The 23,466-nt window shown below is 38.7% G+C and overlaps 1 protein-coding gene across 4 annotated transcripts; it reads right to left on the reverse strand.

Annotated features, from left to right (window-relative positions):
- Positions 1–1,318: 1,318 nt before the first annotated feature.
- LOC111832891 (GATA-binding factor 2-like) lies at positions 1,319–17,827 on the reverse strand. Of its 4 annotated transcripts, none has more exons than XM_072715307.1 (6): positions 17,566–17,827; positions 11,800–12,245; positions 10,166–10,741; positions 6,950–7,095; positions 3,551–3,676; positions 1,322–2,900 (listed from the first exon to the last, which is right to left on the reverse strand). In XM_072715307.1, the coding sequence occupies exons 2-6, from the start codon at positions 12,023–12,025 to the stop codon at positions 2,646–2,648; spliced, it is 1,329 nt and encodes a 442-aa protein (XP_072571408.1). In that variant the 5' UTR covers positions 12,026–12,245; positions 17,566–17,827; the 3' UTR covers positions 1,322–2,645. The 4 variants fall into 4 exon arrangements, with proteins under 4 accessions (XP_072571410.1, XP_072571408.1, XP_072571409.1 ...); XM_072715308.1 differs by lacking the exon at positions 17,566–17,827 and adding an exon at positions 16,976–17,127; XM_023790645.2 differs by lacking the exon at positions 17,566–17,827 and adding an exon at positions 12,523–12,780.
- Positions 17,828–23,466: the final 5,639 nt, after the last annotated feature.

The raw sequence follows: 23,466 nt of genomic DNA on the forward strand, positions 1-23,466 counted from the left end.
AGGAACAAACCATTCATTGCATAAAGGCAAAAGTCAATCAAATCCCTATAAAGATACCGGTACAAACATGACAGTGTGTGTGTTTCCTGTGTTGGTACATGGGTGTGAGACTGTTTCTATTCGTGTTTTTGTGTCTTACCAAAACACTTGTGTGTGTGCATGTTTGTGACTGCCTATACATGTGGACAAGAGCACACGTGCTTGTGTGCACATGTGTGTACTCTGCTTACCCCGTGTTTGGAGCCTGCTCTCTGGGTCAGCACCACACAGCCCAGGGTCTCGGTCCTACAAAGGCTCATTATTCCCAGCCCTGCACGGCTCAGGGGAAGAGCTGCCTGGAGCCCCCAAAGCTCGTCTGGGTGACATCTGATATTGCTGTGTTTGGGAGCACCGCAAGAAGGTGTTGATGCATCCATAGGCCTTTGGACTGGTGGAATTGGACAAGCAGGGTTTAAGAAGAATCTGTGTCCCAGCAGTAATCCCCCTACTGAATATACAGACACTTTAGTTCAGTGCAGGTGTAGAAGTGCCAGGAGAGATGCAGAAAGAATGCATTTTCTGTTAATATGTTGCTAGTGGGTATCCATGGTCACCCTCTTCCTTCTCTGTACATAACAGGCATGTGGGATGTTGCTTGGATGAGATTTAGTGTGATTCTTCTGCTAAACTGGGGGTTTGATCCATCTTATCTCACAAAGTTGGCCTGAAGACACTCAAAGACAACATGGGGCATTATGCAGGGAGACACAGGGCAGTCATTCATACATACACTACGAACAATTTATAGACGCTAGTTTGTCAAACTGCATGTTTCGGGATGCAAAAGGAAGCATGAGTACAGAGAGGAAACTCATGCAACATGAGAAGAACATGTAAACCCCACAGACAGATAAATGGAGGGATTCAGTCTCCCAGTCTGGAGGTGTGAGATGACAGTGCTAGTCTCTCAGCCATTCTACTGCTCTATTTTAGCCTTGTGTTAGCAAAAACAAAATCCAATATTGTAATTTGGTATTGTAGAATACAGGTGTCAAAACAGAAATCATACAACCTAATAATGCTTCATTGTAATTACTTTTTCCATCCATCTTCCAACCACTAATCCCGGACCGGGTCACAGGAGAACCTGGATCCTGGAAGAACCTATCCCAGAGTGTAAGCGTGTTAGGCTGGGCAACACCCTGTGCTCTACCGTGATGCCAGTATTTCAACATGCACACACAGATCACCACACACTTAGGCCAGTTCAAAGACAAACTAGCTTAATTGCAAGTCTTTGCACAACAGGAGGAAAGCAGAGCATCTTGATGAAACCCATCTGACATTGGGAGAACATCCAAACACCACACACAAATCAGAGAGAGGTGTGAACCACCATGCCACCATAGCAATGTTTGATTTCTTATTATCCTTTATGGATTCCGGTTACGAATGCACCAGTCTGTGTAATATAAAAGGCCACTCATTTGAAATGACTAGCAAACAATCACGTCCTTCAGCTTCAAAGAAATTCCAACTTGCTGTTTAATGATGGCACTCTGCCCACAAGGCTGGTCGCTGATTGATCAGATGGGAGTTTCATTCCTCTTATTTGATGGTAGGCTGTGTTTTGTCACCACATGGGTGAGACTCTAATATGGGTTCCACTTTATGTAGCAAAATGATAAAGGAAATTTGGTGTTTGTGTGATTTTGCTTTTTTACATCTGTTTATCAGGCATAAATTTGTTGCATAAAGGTAAATATCATGGTTGTTTTATCAGTGCTACAACACATTGTATACTGTGCTAGGTCATTGTTATGGCATCCAAATTCAATTATTTAAATATAGGCTTCTTAATGTCAAGTTGTTTTCAGCATACTGCATTCCTCAAAATGTTAACAACTGGGCATGATTATCTGTACTGTAACTTCAATTTATTGTTTGATGCGGGAGGGACAGATAGATTTCATGTTTTACGGCTCATCTTGTCTGATATACGCCAGTTTTAATGACAACATTAAAATAAAATATCCATGTGTTCTCAAGAAAGGAAAAAGAACAAAAACTGAAAATAAATTATCAAAATAATACTAAATTTTTGAAATTAAATTTATAATTTTGTTTCCACATTTTTAAAGTCCTTTGAAAATAAAGTCCAGCATGACATACGTAACCTCATGGAGCATTTTCTTCATTTTTCTCTGTGTATTTGTCTTCGTTGCTACATTTACAATATTTGCAGTTCATCTCGCTGAGCAGGGGGTGTTCCCCAGCATCGCAGTAGGTCTTATTAAAAATGGTGGAGAATGGTGGATTGCTGTGGTATCTGAAAACTTTCTCTGGTACCAAGTAAACAAATATGCACTGTAAATTCTCAACATTATTCCTAGAGAGAAGGAAATTGGAGGGGACACAATGTTCCTCTTGACCAGCATATCTGCAGTCTTTCAAGAAAAAAAAAACAGCCAAGATGCTGATTTAAGATCATCTTCCTTTCAGTAAATCCAGATTAGATCAGGCTCTCTCAAACAGGGACTGTCTCCATTAAATCCATGGAATAAAATCAGGCCTCCATCTCCCGACCCATTCTCATTCCTCTTCTGAGGAGAGAGTACCACAGTGTGTGTGGGGGAGGGGGAGCCTAAAGTAGAGAGCAGAGGGTCTCAGTGGTGGGTGAAGGAGGGGTGAATCGCTGTGGGGGTCGGCAACATGTGTGCGGAGTGGCTGAAGGAAGCCAAGTGCCCCAGGTGAGACATGTGCCCTGCAAGTGCAGCACTGCTGAAAGGTGATGGCTTGTCCTGCATGCACTTGGGAAGCTCCTCAAAGCTTTCACCACGCTTGTTCTTCTTTGACTTGTTGGACATTTTGCGGTTTCGTGTCTGGATACCTTCCTTCTTCATGGTTAGTGGTCGGTTCACCTGCATAAGAAAACAAGATTAGAGACAACTTGGATTCTGCATGCTGCATATTCTGTAATAAGCATGATGAATATCTTTGTCGAAACTTCTTTTAACTACGTATGTTTCCCATAAACGTCTATTAAAATAAAATATATTACTGCTCCAAAAGATTTTTTTTTAATTCTCATAGTATGTTTTTGTGCAAACCAGCAGTAATGCCACGCTTAAGAAAAAAACCGCAAAACAACGAAAATGCCAAGGAACATTTAAAAACTCTCCTTTCACTGCTTTTGGTATCGTGAGTTTTTCCAGTTGGTTGGAAGTACCTTAAATACCATAACGAACTGGTGTGAGACTTACGTAGACTCTCCGGTTTCCGCCAAAGAATACCTACTCAGAATGCACAGTGACGGGAGCAACGCTAAATATAAGAGGACTACTTTAAAAAAAAGATCCCATCAGCCTAACTGACCCCGTTGTCTGAATGGCTGCCCCACCCTCGCAGCCCCCCTAGAGACGCTTCACTTAACAAAATGATGTAAGGAAACAAAAACGGCCACTGGCTTGTGCCTGACAGGCTACAAGTCCCCCCTGCCATAATCAGTACAAGCTGTCCGCCCACTTCAGCGTTTCGCCCGCTGTTTTTGTGACAGCCGCACGGAACTTACGTTGTGCAGTTTGTAGTAGAGGCCGCAGGCGTTGCACACCGGGTCTCCGTTCCCGTTGCGTCGCCACAGAGTTGTCGTGGTTGTCTGACAGTTAGCGCAGCAGGTGCCAGCTCGTCTCGCAGCGGACTGGAAGCAACATAAATAGATTCTTTTATAACGTTTCGCCGCGTAGTTGATGGGGGAGGGGCAACATTTATAGAAGGATGCAGTAGAATGAGTTTTGCGTTTTGATGAATTTTTGTTTCGGGAAACGGTACCTTTCACGCGCAGTGCTGGAGTGTAATATATTCAGAAAGAACACTTTAGTCGTGCGGTCTGTCTTAATTACTACAGTAAATCCAAATACTCTAAATTCCACCTTATTTTAAAATGTATATTTTTATTATTCATTGGTGAATTATAGCGTTGCTCAGGCCGTTTGGAGTTTTGCTCGTTTTCTGGGGATCGGTCTCCCATTGTGGGTTTTGACTTGGGGTGATTCAGGGCGGCTTGTATCCTGCATTGTATCTTATACCCTTCGCAGATCGATTATTCACACTTAATAAGAAGCATACAGCGATACAATGCAATACGCCTAAAGCGATAGTAACTTCCATACAACATATTTCATGCCTGCAACTTTGCAGCTGATATAACATCTTTCCGCTAATAGTAAATTAAATTATCTTTAAACAAAACCGAACCGGTGTAAATAAAAGTACGCAACAAAAACCTTAAGTAGACAACACAATATCCTTGGATAACAACGCACAACACAAACACAAATCCATTAATTTTCCCATTCCCTGAATCCCCCCAGCTTCTTTCTAGACACATAATTGGGTGTTTCGGTGTTTTTATAATCGCTATGACTATATGTCAGTGTCTGGCTATAGAAATTTCAACTCCGTTTGTTGAAGACGGAAACACCAGTGAGTCCGGCTTCGTTATCGGTCCCAGTCAGATATCCGGATAGGAAACAACTGGATGGCCTTTGAACGAGCTCTAAAAACACCCTAGCTGAAAACTACAAAGAGCAGCGACGACTGACTCCATGGAAAACATAATGGACTTTTCAGAAAGCAGGAATGAGTCAGAATCGAAAAAAGGAAAACGAAGTACAACTGTATAAGCCAGTTTGTAAATTCTGAATCACTCGTGACTTATGGCTTCATTCTAAATCTCTCTCTCTCTCTCTCTCTCTCTCTCTCTCTCTATATATATATATATATATATATATATATATATATATATATATATATGTATTCAGCCCCCCTATTTTTGTCTCAGTCCCTCTGAAAAATAGTTTTTCTAAAACCAATTAGCGTTCTGCAAATTCGGTGGGAAACCCCCTTCGTCTCTCCATATTTAATAATGGTAGGTGGTGTCCCGTATTTCTTCAGCCCCCCCTAATAATCTAATCCTAGAATCGCCCCTAGTAGAGACCAAATCAGAGCCGAAACACCCGTCCACTAAACACACACGTTACTTCTACAATACTGGTAGGGACACGTCGATCCCTACCGTTCATAACCAAAGATACGCCCTTGCTTGACCGTCTGATATACCGTCTTTCTTAATGGTATGCTATTTATTTATGTATTTTTATGTATTGTATCAGTGTGTCTGTATATATACGTTAATAACAAAACTATGCAAATTAATCATGTGTGTTAGTGGTATAGGCTATCTGGATTTTTATCGTAATATTTATTACCTTATTTGGCTTAATGGGGGATCATAAGTCTTGGTTTCGAATGTTTTCAGAAACAGCACAGTGACAAGACGTCATTTGTGTTTGTGCAGTTAAGTCAGGCAAAAAATGCAAAACAAAATCTAACCTTGTCCTTAAAACAACATATTTGGAAAATATGTTAAAACTAAAATATTATTACAATACAGATATACATAAAGTAGCTTTATTTCATAGTTAGTTATTGGACACGGATTAAAAACAGAAGTTTCACATGTTGAATGTAAGCATAGCCTAGTAACACTGCATACCAGGCTTGGCTGTTTCACATTGTAAGAATTTAGGTAGAGAACTGTTTATTTAACCTACTTGTATTTCCCATGTATGTATTGTCTGTGGCAGTATCACAGATTTTATACATCTGAATTGATATATACGCACACACTATATGAATAAAAGTATTGGGACACTTGGCCATTACACCTACAGATGTAAATCCATCAATATGGGGTTGGTCCCCACTTTGCAGCTATAACAGCTGCCACTCTTATAGGAGTGGTTTTCCACAAGATTTTGAGTCTGTCTTATGTTAGATGTGAAGCCCTGGCTTGCAATCTCTGTTCTAGTTCATCCTAAAGTTGTCTGATGGGGTTGAGGTTAGGGCTCTGTGTGGGCCAGTCAAGTTCTTCCACACCAAACTATCCATCTATTGTCCAAACTGCTTCTCCTTCTGGGTCACGGGGGGTCCGGAGCCTATCCTGGAAGCTACAGGTATGAGGCAGGTACCAACCCAGGATGGGGGGGGGGCTCTCACAGGGCACACTCACACCTATGGGCGATTTAGTAACTCCAATTAGCCTCAGCATGTCTTTGGACTATGGGGGAAAACCAGAGTACCTGGAGGAAACCCCATGACGACACGGGTAGAACACGCAAACTCCAATATTATATTATATTATATTATATTATATTATATTATATTATATTATATTGTTTTATGTTATTTTGTTGTATATGTCTTTTAAAATTTAAATAATGAAAACAAAAAACTGAACAGTTTAAAATAAATATTTTCATTTAGATATGAGGGTACATCTTAGGGTCATTTCAATTATTATTTTTGCTAATATCTGAACATACTAAACATTTCAAAACTGCCTCCACTAGATAAAAAAAACTAACCGAAAGTGTTTAATTGATGTACCCTTTGAGATCAACAATTATCACCGCAGCACAGTAATTGACATAACATTGTGACTCAAAGTAGCATAGAGCCCTACATAAGCTTAAATTCTGATAGATTTTTTCTCCTTATAAAAACATTTTTTTCTTGTATAAAAATGATAATGAAATAAGCAGCAGTATTGGTATCAGTGGCAGTATCAGACGTAGCAGTAATTATGATAGGAATAGCAATCCCAATAGTAGCAGAATTGGTATCAGTGGCAGTATCAGAAGTAGCAGCAATAATGATAGGAGTAACAATCCAAATAGCAGCAGTGTTGGTATCAGTGGCAGTATCAGAAGTATCAGCAATAATGATAGGAGTAACAATCCCAATAGCAGCAGTATTGTATCAGGTGGTGTAGAAGATCACCAAGGGTGAGTGTGAAGTACAATTCCAGGAAGCCGATAGGAAAATATAACTTTCCTGGAATTGTACTAACAGTCTCTACTTCTGTTCTAATTTGCCCCCTTCTCGGCACTGTTTGAAAGTTTGTGCTCACCAATCTGCGTTTGGGTTTGATGAGGGGTCGGTTCTGGCCATTCATCTTGTGGTAGAGGCCACAGGCATTGCAGAGGTAGTGTCCAGTGCCGTCCCTCCGCCACAGGGGTGTGGAGGTGGCCCCACAGTTGACACACTCACGGCCCTCTGAGCAGTATACAGGTTCAGGGGACAAAGGAAACATTTATAAAATTAACATGCAAATGAAACAGTAACAGCAGTTTCAGTTTATGAAGACACAGAACATCAGGTCAGAAACTGCCTGGTTAAAATAAACAAACAGAACAGTGTATATCTTTAGTTACTTAATGCAATCATTCAGTGAATTTTTTAAACAGTCAGTTTCTGAAAATGACAATATATTAAATGCATATAGACGCAGCTGCACAAATAACACTTTTTTCCATCAGCATAGTTCGATTGCACTGAGCAGTATGAAGAAAAGCCGAGAGCAACAGAGATGTTAAGGAGCTTCAGCTGTTATGTTGCTGTTGAATACATACCAGTGCTCTGTAGTTTAGAACTTTCTTATTATTCCTGTGCATGTTTTCCAGTTAGAAAGGGTTGTGTGGTTGTTAATGAAATCAACTTCACTGCACACTTTACTACAGACTTGTAAAATGTTTGAGGTTGAAATCTTAGGAAGCATAGTCTTGTAACCCGGAGAAAGCGTATCTACATTTCAACTCCCTTCTAATTCAACTCTAAGTCAAAATGGGACACCTGTTAATTTAAAGAGACCATACGGTAAGTACATAATTAACTGTGTGGTTTTAATGATCATTGTAATGAACATAAGTCAACATTATTCTGATCCCAGAATAGCCTAACAGATTGGCTGTGAATGTCCATTTACGCACTTTGTCCACTGTTTGACTTAACTTCTGCCGTAATTTATAGCTACTATAACCTGTCCGAGTACCAAGTAATTAAACGGCAATGTACACCAAATGTCCAAAGCATGTTGAAGAACAGTATAACCTTCGAAGCCTCATCTTCTGTGTCCCCACCTGCTACTTAATAGTACCTGCTGCTGGATGGCTGCATCCTGTCTACATTAGATTCACATTTGAGCTTCTACAATAGGTCATATTGTACCAGTAAGCCAGACATGCATTTATGCATAAAAATTAACTGCATAAAAAAACTTTGGCTGACTGTTCCATGTTCCTTTATTCTGTCTCTACCTCAAAAGGTGAATATTTTACATTTTATATCCGTACTTTGGATGTGACGCCACAAACGGTTTTGTTCATAGTGCTGAGTAATGCATGCAATCTTGCATGTGCATGTGCAAGCAGAGTCATTGTCTTGTTCTAAAGACAATGGCCAACTTCTTCAATATTTAGAACATTTCATTACCGTTTAGCAACTCTAAATTCCTATCATTCAGGGCACTTGAACTTGACTCATTTGAACATTTCCATCACATTGGCATTGTCTTCATGAACAACCCCCATAATCAAGACAGCATTGAGTGCACCATGTACTGTCTGCTTTGCATAATTATAGTCTGAAGATCCAGAGAAAAAGCACCTTTTTCAAATCTATTACCTACTTTAGCCAGATGCTACTGCTCTAGCCACTACTTATGCTAGTCCATTTGCCACGACACAGACGATGTCCCAAGAGTAATCTTATTTTCTATTAAGTTTTTCTTTCAATGGTATTTTTATGTGTATTGTGGTGAGAGATTTTTCTTTGCCTAAAACACATTTTTGCTTATTTTAGTTTATTTATTATGCACCTTAAAACGGATGAATGCAATCCTGCGTTTTCAGGAAGTTTGAAAAGTGAAGTGACAATGCAAACGTATAATAACGGCATCAGTGTGAATACTGAAACATGGCAAATAGGGCTTTCAGTCCCTATTATTATTATTATTATTATTAATATTATTATTATTATTAGATCATTTGATCAGCAAATTCTCGTCGAAAAAAACTAGGGTCGTGATTTATAAGAAAGCACGACGCCTTAACGTAATGGCCCAATGTATTATTTTGTTTGCGTTACGAAGAAAGGGAGTTCAAGAAAACATGTGGCGGCCGGAGCGTCCGGGACTACACAGGATACGGCAGGCGACGGAGCGTCGTGACTGGAGCTTTTTGAACTATTTAGCATACTCGCCATAAAAGTAAGAAAAGGGAAAGCAAACGCATACCAGCACAGAAATCATGAACAAAATAATATTATACAATTTGGACATCATTTTATAAAAACCATTCAGATTATATAATTTAATAGAACTTGCTCAATCAACGGATTGCCTCTGGTATTTCAAGTGTTAATCACCATTCATAATTATAGCGTAAATAGAACCTTTCAAATATGACAGTAGGTAAGCATGTCAATATTTACACAAAATAAATTTAAATAAAACCTAAATTAACACACGCAAGTATTTAATTAAAATTGAACGCCGCTTTGTGCAGATATTGGATACTTAATTTAATGCGTGCTTGCTTAACTTTAGTCATTAAGTAGTATTTTTATTTGTTAAAATATGTCAGAGGTATATATCTTCAATTTCACACGGCATATTTATTTATCGGCTGTGCAGCATTCTGAATCCGTACCGTGACACTGAATTGACCAAGCAATGAAAAACATAAATATCACGTTGAACAGTATTAGTGTCTTTCGGTTTAAAATTATGTGGATGTTTAAATTAAACTCTGTATGCCTATAGCTATCAATAAAATATGCTTAGTTGATTATTATTTCAATTATTATTAAATTCATATATCTTGTTATTTTAGAGCAAGGCATAACAAAATATTTACATAATGACTCATTTCTGACTTTAATTAAATCTGTCACGAGTGTTTTCATGTCTTCCACATTCATGAGTTCTACCAGTTTCATTTTGCAGTTACAAACTGAACTGTAATACGGACTGTAAAGTCAATGTGAACACTTTGAAAAATGTTTTGTTTTGGAATGACAAACATTTCGTGAATTGGTTCATATAACCTGGGATGGGCTGCCCCCCGTCCTGGGTTGTTCCCCGCCTCGTGCCCGTAGCTTCCGAGATAGGCTCCAGACCCCCCGCGACCCAGAAGGATAAGTGGTTTGGAAAATGGGTGGATTCATATACCGAAGTACGGTAACGCAAAATACCACACGAAATGCTGACAGTGGCAGCTGGTAGTAAAAATAGTTTGTGGCTGTGGTTTCGACCGTTTTATCTTGCGAGGAACATAATGAGGCTCACCTGAACTCGACCTTGCCTTGGATTTACACTTCGGTGTGAAACCGGGGGCTCCGCCGAGCAGGCTGCCGTGGTGGAAAAGGCCGCTGCTGTAATCGTGTGGAGTTGGGAGAGGGTAGGCTGGATACGTCGGGATGGGATGGTGTGTGGAGGTAGTCTGGGCATTTATTGAAGTCAGGCTGTTACGTATCGGACTGCATCCTTCCATTTTCAATCCATCTGATATTGATAGCTGGTACTTGATGGACTCTTTCTCGTCTATTCTAGTGGAAGACGATGATGGCGAAGCAGCTCCCGGATCTGGAGACACGTCCTTAGGTGGAGTTGGGGGGAAACTATAGAGGTGGTGTGGGCTGGAGTGAGATGCCGAAGTCAGAGATGGCACAGGAGCAGTAGAGGAACCACTGCTGCAGGGAAACCCAGACCCTGCCGGATGCAGTCCGGGCTTGCTAAAGTGGCTGACCGCCCATGGGTTGGGATGATGCGTCGCGGAAAAGGCCGCCTTGCTACTGTCCAGCCACGGGATGCCTGGACTGTGAAGGAGGTGCGGTCGGCAGACTTGACTCCCTGCGAGGCGAGCTGTAAAACAGTATCGCATTATTTTCACAAAGTAATATTTTTCAAACTGTAGAAGTAAATACGAATGGAGGCTATCATTTTTCTGTCAGAAATCCGAATGCTAAAACGATAAATCAAAGAGCACATTTCTCACCTGTTGATAAAGACTTAATTAAACACAACTCCGACATCCAGTTTAATATCCTCCAAAAGACAACAGCCTATAGACTAAGCAGAAACCACATAACCGTTTATAGAACAGAGTGAAATATAGGCTAGGCCTACGAATAGATTTAACACGTCTTCAAAAAACGTATTTTAATAGGCCTGCAATATATATTTAATTACAGCATTTTTTTCTGGGACCAACGTGCTACTTCGTCGCATTGCTGCAGGACGAATACTGAGAACTTCAGCGTTTTTAGTTTTGATTTCATATCCGGGAAGTGCCTCTCTCGTTTTATTTTTTCTGTTAAGTCAAACAGACATAGATTAATAACACGCACTTCCTTAACCAATTGCTTGCATTTTATTTGTCGTTTCTCTGCCTTTAAACGTTTCCGATGGGCAGCTGAGGAGTAGGCCTATTAATAATATAATATAGATACAAAACATAAATTCAAAATAAAATAACATTTTCATTAAAATTCATTCGCTATCATTGACATGATGAAACCTGTCCCTCGTCACTAATTAGCCTAGCTGTTTAACCCATTGTGTTATTTTTCACTTTCTGTAACGAGTTTTTTTTCTCTCTCTGATAGTTAGAAAAACATTTATATTCTGGATTTAGTGCGTCGTGTGTTATGTATTGATACGGTGGCCAGTTTCTTAAATAATAATGAAGAAACTTTAGCCTGAATGAAACGGTAAACCAATACAAAAGGCTGTTTCCTTACCACCATCTTATTGCAATCCCCGAAATCAAAATGCGAAGTATTTTAACTTGAGTTTAAAGGAGACCTCGTGGAATCAGACATAATTTTCAAAATGATTAACTTTTAGGTTTTCTATTAAGAAAATACCAGCAAAATATCCTGCGTAACTCACGCTAGCATTTTCGGGACATGGTAACTTACCGTGAGCTTGACTGTAAGACACCCTGGTTCGGGAGCTGGAATAATATGGATTTCCTTGTGAATCCAGATGGTTCAGAAAAACGTCGACCTCGTCTGGTGGCAGTAACTGGGCCATGGGGTCCATATAGTTGTGTGTCAATCCGGGGTGGTGCGAGTCCGTGTGTTGGCTGTTCAGTATAGAGTGATGATGTGACATCCACCTAGACTGGTCGGCCGCTACTTCCATCTCCAAAATTGTTTACTATTAAAAACTACGATATACAAAAATCCCTCCCCTCAAAAATACGTGTTCGATCACTTTTGCAAAAGATCTTTGTGTCCTTTAGGAAGGGATTTTCGTGTACAATTTTCTTGCCCTCAAGTAACAGTGATAATTAACGTAATGCTGTTTCCTTCTGTTTCAAGGCAAAGCCCGTAGTCTTGTTTTTCCGAGTCTTGGTTAACACCTGTAACAAGACCAAATAAAAAGAGTTAAGGAAATCTCAGCGTAAAAATCGATGTTGCTCTAAGGATGAAACGTTTTATTCGCCTTATATTAAATTCTGTGTTAAATTCTGTCTTAAAGATGCAAGCAGTTCTCAACGTCTCAATGCAACTTGAAGGAAAGAATCAGTCATTTTAGGAACAGGGCACACTTATATAAGACACCCAGTGAACTCAGCGAGCAAATTCTTACTGCAAAAATAAACAGAACAATACGTGTTTTCTTAGAAAAATACTTACTGAAAATGTTAAACCAGGATGACGTGGAAAAATTGTTTAAATAATTTTCCTTATTTTTCTGACACTGGAAATTTACACGAAAGTCCCCATTAAATATAGCGAGTATAACACTTAAAGACTTAGATGTTAAAACACTTTAGATGTTGACTCTAAACTTAATGCCATGTCATATTCGATTAGCTATTTCATTTTGTCTCCCGTAGAGCAGGTTAAGTCGCTGTTCTCTTTTACGTTGACTGGCTCTATTAGAGTCATGCAGCTGCCGACACTGTCAGGACTGGCGCCAGTAAATTCCATATCATACGCGAAGGGGCGGGTCCCATGTTCGACAGTGACCTCTCTCTGACCAATAGTAACTTCTCCTTTTGGCGATTGGCCGCTACATTCGCTGAACATCCACGCGCTTCAGTCCTCGCCCAAAACAGCAACACGAGAAAAATGTGTTGTGTGATGGGCTTTACAACTGCAGGAGTCAAAATCAATAATTTGAAATACCTTAATTCTCTTTAAATAGCAAGACAGGTTAGCCGAGTTATTACCGGAGCACTTTAAAGTAATATCCCGTGGCTCTGTAAAGTAATTAGGCCTACTGCTTTTAGAGAATATTTTGGAAAGCTGTAGGCCATCCTCCATACAAATGCATTGAATAATTATTAATATCCTCCTGAGACCCAAGGAAAAAAGTGTCCTTCAATTTTAGGTTATTCGTCTTTGGAGGAAATAAGACATCTTACAATTTAGATTTTTAAAAATTTATTTTTATTTTTAATTTCAGAGCATGTCCTCTTTAGTGTACAACAGGAATAAATACGTTTCCTTAAATCAGTGAAAAGATAGATGCAAAAACAAAATGTCCACTACAATGGACATAAATGAATGGGTGGGGTCTCAGGAGTATATAATTAATATTGATATTAATTTGATGTTTGTAATCTTTCTCATCTGATCTGTCAGTAAAGGTTGTAGTGTGATTATTATAGATTGGAGTTGTTATCGATCTTTGTATAATATAATAATTACAATGTAAAGTGTGTTTTTGGTGGTAAATGAATCTTAATTTTAAGTGTTAGTTTTTACACATCAAGAAGAACAAATAAAGATGTTAATACCTTTCGTTTCAGTTTGGGAGGAGATTTTCTCTATAGACGAAGGGGAAGCCCATTGCCTTGAGCGTCTAATTGTTTGTAATTGGCGCTTACCACATTCCTCTTATAAAAACATTGTCGTCTACCATTCTGAGCGATCAAACACCACTTTACATCTTAATAGACCCTATCTCTCACTTGGCGGCAAATAGGGCGTGAAGGCTTGTGTGAAAAAGCCGACTGGTAGCCATTGACCAGAGTTTGTTAATTCATGTTCACAATTATCTGATGGCAAAAGCCCACCAGGCACAAAGACAGTGTCGCCTGTTAACCTGATTACATGTCGCGAGGTAGCGTGTATCCTGACGACTCAGCTGATCCTCATCTTTCTGTCCATATTCTTTCCACTGTAAAATAGCACACTCTCCACTACTTTTGCCCATAATATAACGTTAAAGAAAACTCCCCGTGTTTCAGATAAATGCGTCTTGTTTTTTTTCTGTGAACGTGAACTGCATGCTGGTATTTCTATAACGGTTCGTATACATGCAGTCGACTTCGTTGTTAAAACGAATCTTGAAATATTTTATTTTTGTAATTCTGGAGGCCATTGGCTGACTTTCTAACAGAACAAGAACTCGCTACAATAGCAAACACTTGATATATTATTCAGTGAACCTGCTTGTCAGGCCTGACACACGGTTTGATCTTGTTGCAAGCGGCTGATTGCGCCGCGCTCGCCGAGACTTTCAGACTGTTCCGCCCATGTTAGCGAAACTGCGTACACCCCGCCCCCGACTTACTTTCTCTTATAGGCCTTGAGGTGCAAATTGCACCTAAAGCAGATCCTTTCGAAAAGATAAATATTTATAAAGAGTAATTGTAAAAATGAACAAATTCGAATACACGGCTTAGTTTATTCATTCGCAAGTTTTAATAAAAATACTTTAATAAAGCGATTTAAATGAAGATACAATTTTGCTACTTTGTTTTTTAGAATATGTATGAATTTTTAAATTATGGTTGCTTCTCCATTACTGATGGAGAAATGCATTATTGCTCCAGTTATTAATATTTGACTAAGCTAATTGCTAATTAAAAATAATGAACAAATGACAAACAAACGTAAATTATACATTCACAGTTAGAGCATCCATCCCGAGTTGATGTGGCATGATACGGAAATGATTGACGCATTATAATCTGGAGACAGCAGAGCCCAGACTGGCCGCCTCTTCGACGCCAAGAACTGACGTCACCTCATTAAACTGATACAAAACATAAACTTTTAATAAAACAAAACGACAAATAACGAAAAAAATGCTGAAGGGTGTTTGTGTCTCAACGGAGGGAATTAAAGAATACAGTTTCCAGGGATTCAACAATTTTTCTTTCTTCCATTTTAAATTCACCCATATCGCATTCTGATCCCATGTTTATAATAAAATGTCTCTATCGATCTGGTACGAGGAGGGTGCAAAATTAAATATATTAACTAAGGTGGCATTTGTATGGACCGGCAAGCCGTATGTATGAAAATGAGGGGTTTTACGTGAAGATAGACCTATAGAGGATCTGGATAATAAGCATAACTTCAGCATAATTCCTAATTTACATTAGGGAATATAAAATGTTACACAATTTTTCAAAAATGTCACTCATTGTTTGCCATAAGAAACAGAGCTGTTTTTATAACGCTCTCCACCATGCAGAACCCCCGACTATCAGTAATAATTCTGTTGATTGCTTTTAAAAACGCATCGGAAAATGCTGTAGTCCTGTTTCTTGAATTTCTTATGAGCTGGCCGACCTTTATACTCTTTATCTTTATTTGGGCCATTGATGGTATATCCAGAGACCTGGATGTGCTAAGAAATCTGGCTAAATGGACGTTGCCTGATTGTATATTAGAAATAGGTGCATGGAAGAAATGCATCGCATATAATTATGGGAATCATGCAGTGTTTTATTGCAGGTCCACGAATTTCCTGCCTGCTGTCATCAAACTTGCCCACTTGTTGGTCTAGAGTGTTGTTAAGACTGGCCCTTTATGCCATATCATAACGGTTTGTTGCTTATGTGTAGAGTATCTCAGCTATGCGCGCAACAAAAAATATATCCATTTAAAAGAAATGAGTTCTTTGATTTATCGTTTCGGAATTCGGATTGAGGACATTAGAAAAATAACAGCGTTAAGTCTTTCATGACTGCCCCATACACTTGTTTACTGTAAGTAAAGAACTGCTACACTTTATTTTCTTGTCGCCTGTGATTGTCGGTTATTATCTGTAGGAAGTATGTTGGCCTGTGTGAGAGCGTGCACAAATAGACAGGCAGCTTTTGCTCACATGAACCAAAGAGGCTTGGGCCAGCCTGACTGACAGTTAATCACGGTGCAAAACCGTGAAGGAGCAGCCATCGTCTCACTCTGTCCTGAAACTGAACGATAACACTTCTGCCCGTTTGATTGTTTTATGGTTTTCACCAGTCACAGACAGGCAGGAAATCAGCTTACAAAATGTTGTTGTTTATGGCGAGTGTACGTTCTTGAGCAGCCTACTTTAGAAACCTGCGAGAAGCCTCAGAATCCACCTCAACATTTAACGCAACGTGCTTGATACAGTATATTTTACACTGACTGTTCCCAAGTCACGCGGCTATATGCGAAAAGACAATTATTATATATAGTATTATATATTATATATAGTATAGTTATGATTTGTGTTCTGTGTTGGAAGCAAAGGCCTATTAGAAATGTAAACAACGTTCAAGTAGGGCTTGTGGCAAACATTTATATTTTAAAAGTATTTATAATTTCCATTCACCAGTATGTAGACAATGTCATATCATATAATTTTATTCAGGGATAATGTCTACATTCGAAACTTGAATGCCAACCAACTCCAAAAATTAGCCAATTTCTCAATTACAGACAATTTCTTCAGTAAATTGGCTATAAAATGGATAATAAGCATTACCGAAAACAGAAGGGATAACAGCTGCAATAAAACGACTACCTGGGTCTTTGATCTTTTTTATATTTTTATTTTCATTATGAACGAGAAGCAGAATGGTATTATAGTAGAATGTTATTATAGCAGAATGTTATGTACAAAAAAATGAAACAAGAATTCGGTGCAGGATTCAGCAGTCTAAGTACCTTGCAGAACGGCGCGGTAGATGGTTCACTGCCGCCGTTTTAGTGTCTATCATGCGCTGTTTTGGCAAAAAGTTATATATTTGATATATTATTTATTCACAGTTCTTTAATAAAATCGTCAATAATAATATTATTAATAACTGTTCTAAGAATTAAAAAGGAGAGAACCAGACAAAAACATAAAAAACAAAGATTATCTTGACATTACCTTTTATTTGCTGTATTCCATGTTATGGTTATCCGAAATGGACGGATGGCATTGTTATTGGTATTCGTATTACTGGCAGAAGATTTAGTTACAGTACTTCAGAAATCGTTAGTGAAGTGTCAGGGAGGTCTGTTTTCTCCCTACGCACAGTCTGGCTCTGGGAAATTATCTCGCGCCGCCCGCAGGTCTCTCGGAGGATTGGTTTTCTTACTAATCAAATTATAATTACTCCTCTGCTATTTAATCAGAGCACAGACACATTCTGGCTATTTGTGAAATTAGATTTTCTTTTCACATTGTAATAGCTAGCAACCTTTGCATTTTCACAATTTTAACAGGTCAATCTGTAAAAATAGGCAATAGATTTTTAAATACAGAAACAAAAATAGCACAACGTCAACACAAGCTGGGCTATCTAAAGTAAAATCAAATTATTTTTTCTAATCGTCTGAAAGTAAACAAAGCACAGTTTATAATAAAGTATAAAAGTGATTACTTTATTACATCATGGAAACGTATTATTGTCGTAAAGTACTACTGGCGAGTCTGCGATAAGAGTACGAGGTATAAATCGGACAAGAAACACTCACATACGTGCTGGACGTTTCTCTGGTATCATTAGTCTCTTTATCCATATGTCACGTATATGCTGGCCAGTTTTTCTCTTCACGTGCCACTCCAGCCCATATCGCTCTCTCTCTCTCTCTCTCTCTCTCTCTGTCACTCCCGCTCGCTTAGGAATAGGAAAGTAAATCAACGTGACTCGGTCGTATTTTGAGTTCACATGAGCTCGTGTCTTCTTAATGAATTTGATGCTAACATTGGACTGAATATGACTGAAGAAAAGTCTGGGTTACTCTTTTCGGGTTAACCTAACTCACGGGTGTCAAACTCCAGTCCTGGAGTCAACTCCTTGTGCTAATTACGACACAGCTCTTGAGCTGAATCATTTGTGGTGGAACAGGGAAAGAACTAAGCTACACAGGGCTCCGGCTTTCCAGGACTGGAGTTTGACATCCCTGCCCTAACTACTGATCATCCTTTGGATTGGCACGACTGCTGTAGCTGACATGGAGCCCACTTCACAAGCTTGGGGGGGGGGGGGGGGGGTCTAAGACAGGGCGTAGATGCAAGGCCGTAGTTATATATTCAGATATGCTCACAATGCCCCCCGTATACGTAATCCAGTGGGTTCCACATTCAGATAATCGATGGTTCCAAGTTAGAATTCGGGCTGCAATAAGGGACTGAATTACAGGCTTATTATAGCTGCAGGATTTAATTTAGAATATTTACACTAGGCTTTTGTGTAATACTGCTTCAGCTTTTTTTCAGAACCGCTAAAGTACACCAAGCGTAAAATACTCATATGTTAAAGACGTAAGTGAGATTCAGTGATAAGGTAAATGTGTCAGCTTATTGTGAACCAACCGCCCCGTCATTTTGTCATCTGCACGTTTTACGAGAGCGTCCCCTAAATAATATTTTGATTTTGGATTTTTTTTCTTCGACGTTGATTGTAGCGATTTATTATTTCAAAGCATTCAGTTGACTTTTTGCAATCTTTAGGTATATGTCACCAATTTTCCTACACATTTCATTCTGATGCTTGTAATGTCAAATGTTTCATCTACTCCCTGTATATGTGTCGTATTTATAAAGCGGCATCCTTCAACACTGGACTTTACAGTTTGTGGGGATTTTCTAATGGTCATCTTTACCACAAAATACGTCCGACTTTTGTCACAGTAATACTCAGAATTAGCGCTACATCCGTTTTTCTACCTCACCTACATACTTATTTTTTTCTACGCCTGGAACATGGGTGTAAGTTGCGATAACCCAAAAGCTGCTGCACCTGCAGCGGGTGCGTGCTAACCCAAGTCTCGTGTGGGAGCTTTTCTGAGGCTTTGCATGTTTTAAACGTTTACGACTGAAATGGGAACGAATAGAAAGAATTAAATAGACTTCAGACAATGCCGCCAAAATCAATATTTCAAAACAATTCTCCGTCGGCCGCGATATATTTAAAAACAGCTTTAGAGCAATAGGCGTACAACATGTTGCGGTTTTTTAATTAAAAAATAACATTAAGATTTGGTCCACAGAAGAAACAAGTACAAACATTGCAAATAAATGTTGAGCTTTTAAGAAGCTGATCTCATTATTCTAGAGCTTTACCTGCCAGTAATTAAATTATACGGGGCCGACTGTTGTGTTAAAATATTACGGTAACATTTTAAGCTGCTGCATATGGACATTTTTTTTCGTAAGTAAAAGACCAAAATATGTGTGTGTGTGTGTGTGTGTGTGTGTGTGTGTGTGTGTGTGCGCGCGCGCGCGTGTGTGTGTTTCAAGGTGGGGACCAAATCACGATGCGATAAAAGCCTGTTATTTTACCATGTAGGGACATTTTTTCGGTTCCTACAAGGGGAAACTCAATTTTATATAAAAAAAAATCCGTGAATGCAATAAAAAAAACTATATAAATATATAAATATGAATATATAAATATTCAAAGTCTTCTATTTCATTTGGTTACTTATGATTAATGTTAGGGCTGGGTAGGGGGTGAGGTCGTCATAGTTAGGATTAGTGTTATGCCCATAGAAATTAATGGAGAGTCCCCACAAATATACGGAAAGCTAATCTCTGTGTGTCTCTGTGTGTGTTAAAATAAGTCAAATTTGCATGATACTGTGCAAAAAAATCGATGTTATAATAAGCGTCTCTTGGGTGCTTCTGTAACTCGCCTGGCTGTTGGAAGGAGCGCGAGCTGATGTGTGCGCGATAACTCCTTATCAGCGTCTAGCATCCACTTCGACCAAGCCTTTATTACAAAACCTTTTTAATGAATGTCCCTGTCTACACCCACCTCGGTCAAATAAAGATTCTGTCTTTTTTCGTAAGACTGGGAACTGCATGTTGTGCATAAGAGGGAATAAAAAATAGATATTTTGTGCAACAAATTAATCATCCTTTCACCTACTGTGACATCACTATGTTGTTAGTATTATCGATTACGGTTCTCCTTTAATAGGCTACTATTACGACTTCTATTAAATAATAATTCCAACAACAATAACATTGAAGTATTTGTAATAATAATAAAGTAATAGTAATAATTTAGACTAATAATGAAGAACAAAGGACATGAAGAAAAAATAAGTAGGTTTAGCTGACCTAACATTTATTAATAGTGGTGGTGGTAGTAGTAGTAGGCTAATATAGTTCTACCTCAAAAAGTACATGGGATCCACTCCTATAGTCATGTTTCAACAGCAGTAACCTTCGTGGTTAGTTTTTAAAAAGCGCAAGTGCATTTACAATGCTTATTACGGGACGGGGTGGGATACTCATAAAATACACTCCGGATCTCAGGATCCTCTTTCGTTTGATTATTACCGTCCAGGGGTAATTTTTCATCCTTGCTAGCTGATCTTTGTTCTTTGTGGAGATAATATATAGGCTAATCGTTATCAGTGTGCGGCTGGAGGTGTCGGGAGAATTGGGCCCGTCGGGACAGAAAATGGGCGCCCAAGAGCCGCGGAATAAACGGCGCTTATCTCTCACTCCCAGATTATCGCAGCCTTTTCAAACCCGCACAACAAACATTAAATGCATCTAATGCATCATTTAGCGGAGAAGATCTCACAGGTTGATAGAGACAGATAGGCGAAGAGACAGATACATTTTTACAGGTTCTACGCCCTTTCATGTATAATATATAAGCAACATTAAGACTGAATGTTTGAGCACACACATTTTGCTTGGGTACGCATTTCTACACAAGGATTATCACAAAGCCCCTAAGGGGATATGGGAGGTGAATTTCTTAGCAATTTTTGCATTACTTCGCAAAACCTTTGCGAGATCTCGCAATCCTTTTGCGTTACTATTAATGATTGCATTGTGTCCGTTCAAAGGATAAAACTAATGGACTAATAAGTAGGCCTATAAAACTATATGGCACAGACAAGCCCAGTAAAGTGTACTTTAAGCATCAAACTATGGGGGACAATGCATACCATTTAACTTTCAGATTATATATTTTTATACATATATATTAACATTGCACTGTCCATTCACTACCAGTAACTGCATGTAAGTTAGCCACAGCTATTTAGTTTTATAATTTTTAGTCTATTACTGAATGGGTAGAGTGCAGTAATTAATAGTAACGCAAAATATCGCGAGATTTCGCAAGATAACCATACTAAACCATATCCCTTTCGGGGCTCCGTAGATTACAGATGTTTCTACATTTATGTGTAAATAATATTGGGGGGACAATATTATGTATAGATGTTTAAAGCCAATATATTGACAAGTTTTCCTTTCACTTTAGGTATACTGATTTGTTGTCTCTTGCTTTTTATTAGAAAAAAAATATTAATAAAACATATAGATGTAGGCTATATAAAAATTGTGAATATGTGTATATTTATAAGTCAATTTCTTGGAGTGTTAATTTGTAGGCCTACATGTGTGCACCAGAACAGTGTATTCAAAATTGTTCTGTGATGTAATAGTACTACTTAATGTTTCTTTTGTTAAAAACATTCACTAACAATTCTACTCAAATCCTGGGTACTCATAAAAATGTAAATGCGTTAAGTGCACTTATTAGATATACATTTTTGTTGTATTAGTCGTTGGGGGAAATTCAGATACGTTTAAGTATCACAAATCTCTAGAAATTAACAGAAAATCGTCAAAGCATACGATGCATTAGGAAGCAAATTAGTGGAAGCAATTAGGTGGTGTGTGCATGTGTGAACTTGTATGAAATCATACGTACTTTCGAATCAAACTAGACAAAAATAGTTAGCGCTTTCATCAGTTTGCGAAAAGTTGGGTATAAACAGGTATATTAGTTTAGTAAATAACAATTCATTGTTTATTGTTTTTAAAAACAGGACATGTCATTCAGATCAACATAAATAACGATTTATGTGACTGTTATGGTGTAGGGATCTGTCGCAGTTTTGATGAATTCTTCGAATGTAAACAAACGTGGTGGAAAGCATTAACACTTAGCCCGATTTTGTTGTGAGAAAGGTGGCTATCAAAACCGCGATGTTCGTGCTGTATGCGGGATGTGTGCATAGGCCTATATGTGCGTCGTACACAGCAATAACAGACTTCTATTTTTCATAAAGGAACATCAGAGGAAGTTGTGAGTGACACTTTTGACAAAAAAAAGATGCATTTTTCAATATTCACAAACTCTCCATTAATAACAAAGTATGTTCACCGACCTAGCGGCTGATGATCGCCAAGGCAACAAAGATAACGAGCATTAGCTTCCATATCTTTACCACAGTCCGTCATATTCTGGGATTATCCATTCTTCGGAAAGGTCAAACACAAAGTCACGAAACCTGGTGTTTTACCATTCTCGTGCCCTGCAGTTTTGCCTCTCCATTTAATGTCGTGCATCTGACTTTTATTAATAATCTCTCTTTGCTCATCAACGAAAAAATATATTCCTATCAGCGAAAACAGTGAAACGTCGTACACTGCGAGGGGAGAGTGACATCTAGCGGAAACTAAGCGTACAGTCCAAGTGGAAAGCGTAACGTGTTTTGTTGGCATTGCGAATATCTGACCATCACCGTGACTTTCATGACAATTCTCCTGCCATGTTCCACAGCTATTCTTTGTTACGATTGTTTCCTCATTTTTGAGGGTCTTATTAGTTGCCAAAGACAGTATCACTTTGTATTAGTGGATTCCTCTTAGAAATCTGGTGTATTTTGTCTTTATTTTTTCTGATTTTTCTGTAATCAAACGGTACACTGCAGCCTCAAAAATCTCCAATTCATGACCACGTCTCTGACATTTACATCCTATTTCTGTCCATCTTTGTAACCCAACATCCATATCTACCTTTTCTACATGTCTTCATTATTTAACTTTATTCTCTCTTCATTCTTAACTTTTCATTGTTTCTTTAACTTTCCTTAAAAGTGTTTTCGGATCTTATTACTCTGCTACAAATGTGGTGTCATCATCATATTGGATACTATTGATGTTTCTTCCTCAAATCTCAAGTCCACAACTGACTTTTTCCTGTTCAGCTTCTGTCATATGTTCTGTTTACCAGCTGAATAGACATGGTGTCTGAAACATTGACCAATCTGTAACCATGCAGTCTGACCATATTCTGTCCAGACTCTAAGTTTTTGGTCAACTTTTGTTCTTCATATTAAAATAATCAAATTACCCAAGCACCTTCTTGCCCCTTGAAAAGTCTCTGCACAGCCCTGGATAATAGTATATAACTAAACACATTTGTTTTTGATCAATAAAGCAGATGTTGGTGTCCTTCCAATTTTTCCAACCCGTGGTGTTTTTCCAGTCATATGTTCTTGGGAAGCTCTGTCAGTGACGCTTCTGGTAAGTGATGTCACCGTGTGTGTCGGCTGGTAAAGGTTATCGGGCGGCACATACTGTATGATACAGGAAGCAGATGTGATGGAGGGATT

The sequence above is a fragment of the Paramormyrops kingsleyae genome, chromosome 8 (genome assembly GCF_048594095.1).
Source record: "Paramormyrops kingsleyae isolate MSU_618 chromosome 8, PKINGS_0.4, whole genome shotgun sequence".
Taxonomy (NCBI): Eukaryota; Metazoa; Chordata; class Actinopteri; order Osteoglossiformes; family Mormyridae; genus Paramormyrops; species Paramormyrops kingsleyae.

What these genes read in the sequence shown, in the direction of transcription:
- LOC111832891 (XM_072715307.1), bottom strand. Translation starts at nt 12,025, where the DNA reads ATGGAAGTAGCGGCCGACCAGTCTAGGTGGATGTCACATCATCACTCT. An exon ending in GTCTTACAGTCAAGCTCACG is followed by an intron (nt 10,742 to 11,799) that starts GTAAGTTACCAT and finishes ACTGTTTTACAG; the next exon opens with CTCGCCTCGCAGGGAGTCAA. An exon ending in CAAGGCAAGGTCGAGTTCAG is followed by an intron (nt 7,096 to 10,165) that starts GTGAGCCTCATT and finishes TATACTGCTCAG; the next exon opens with AGGGCCGTGAGTGTGTCAAC.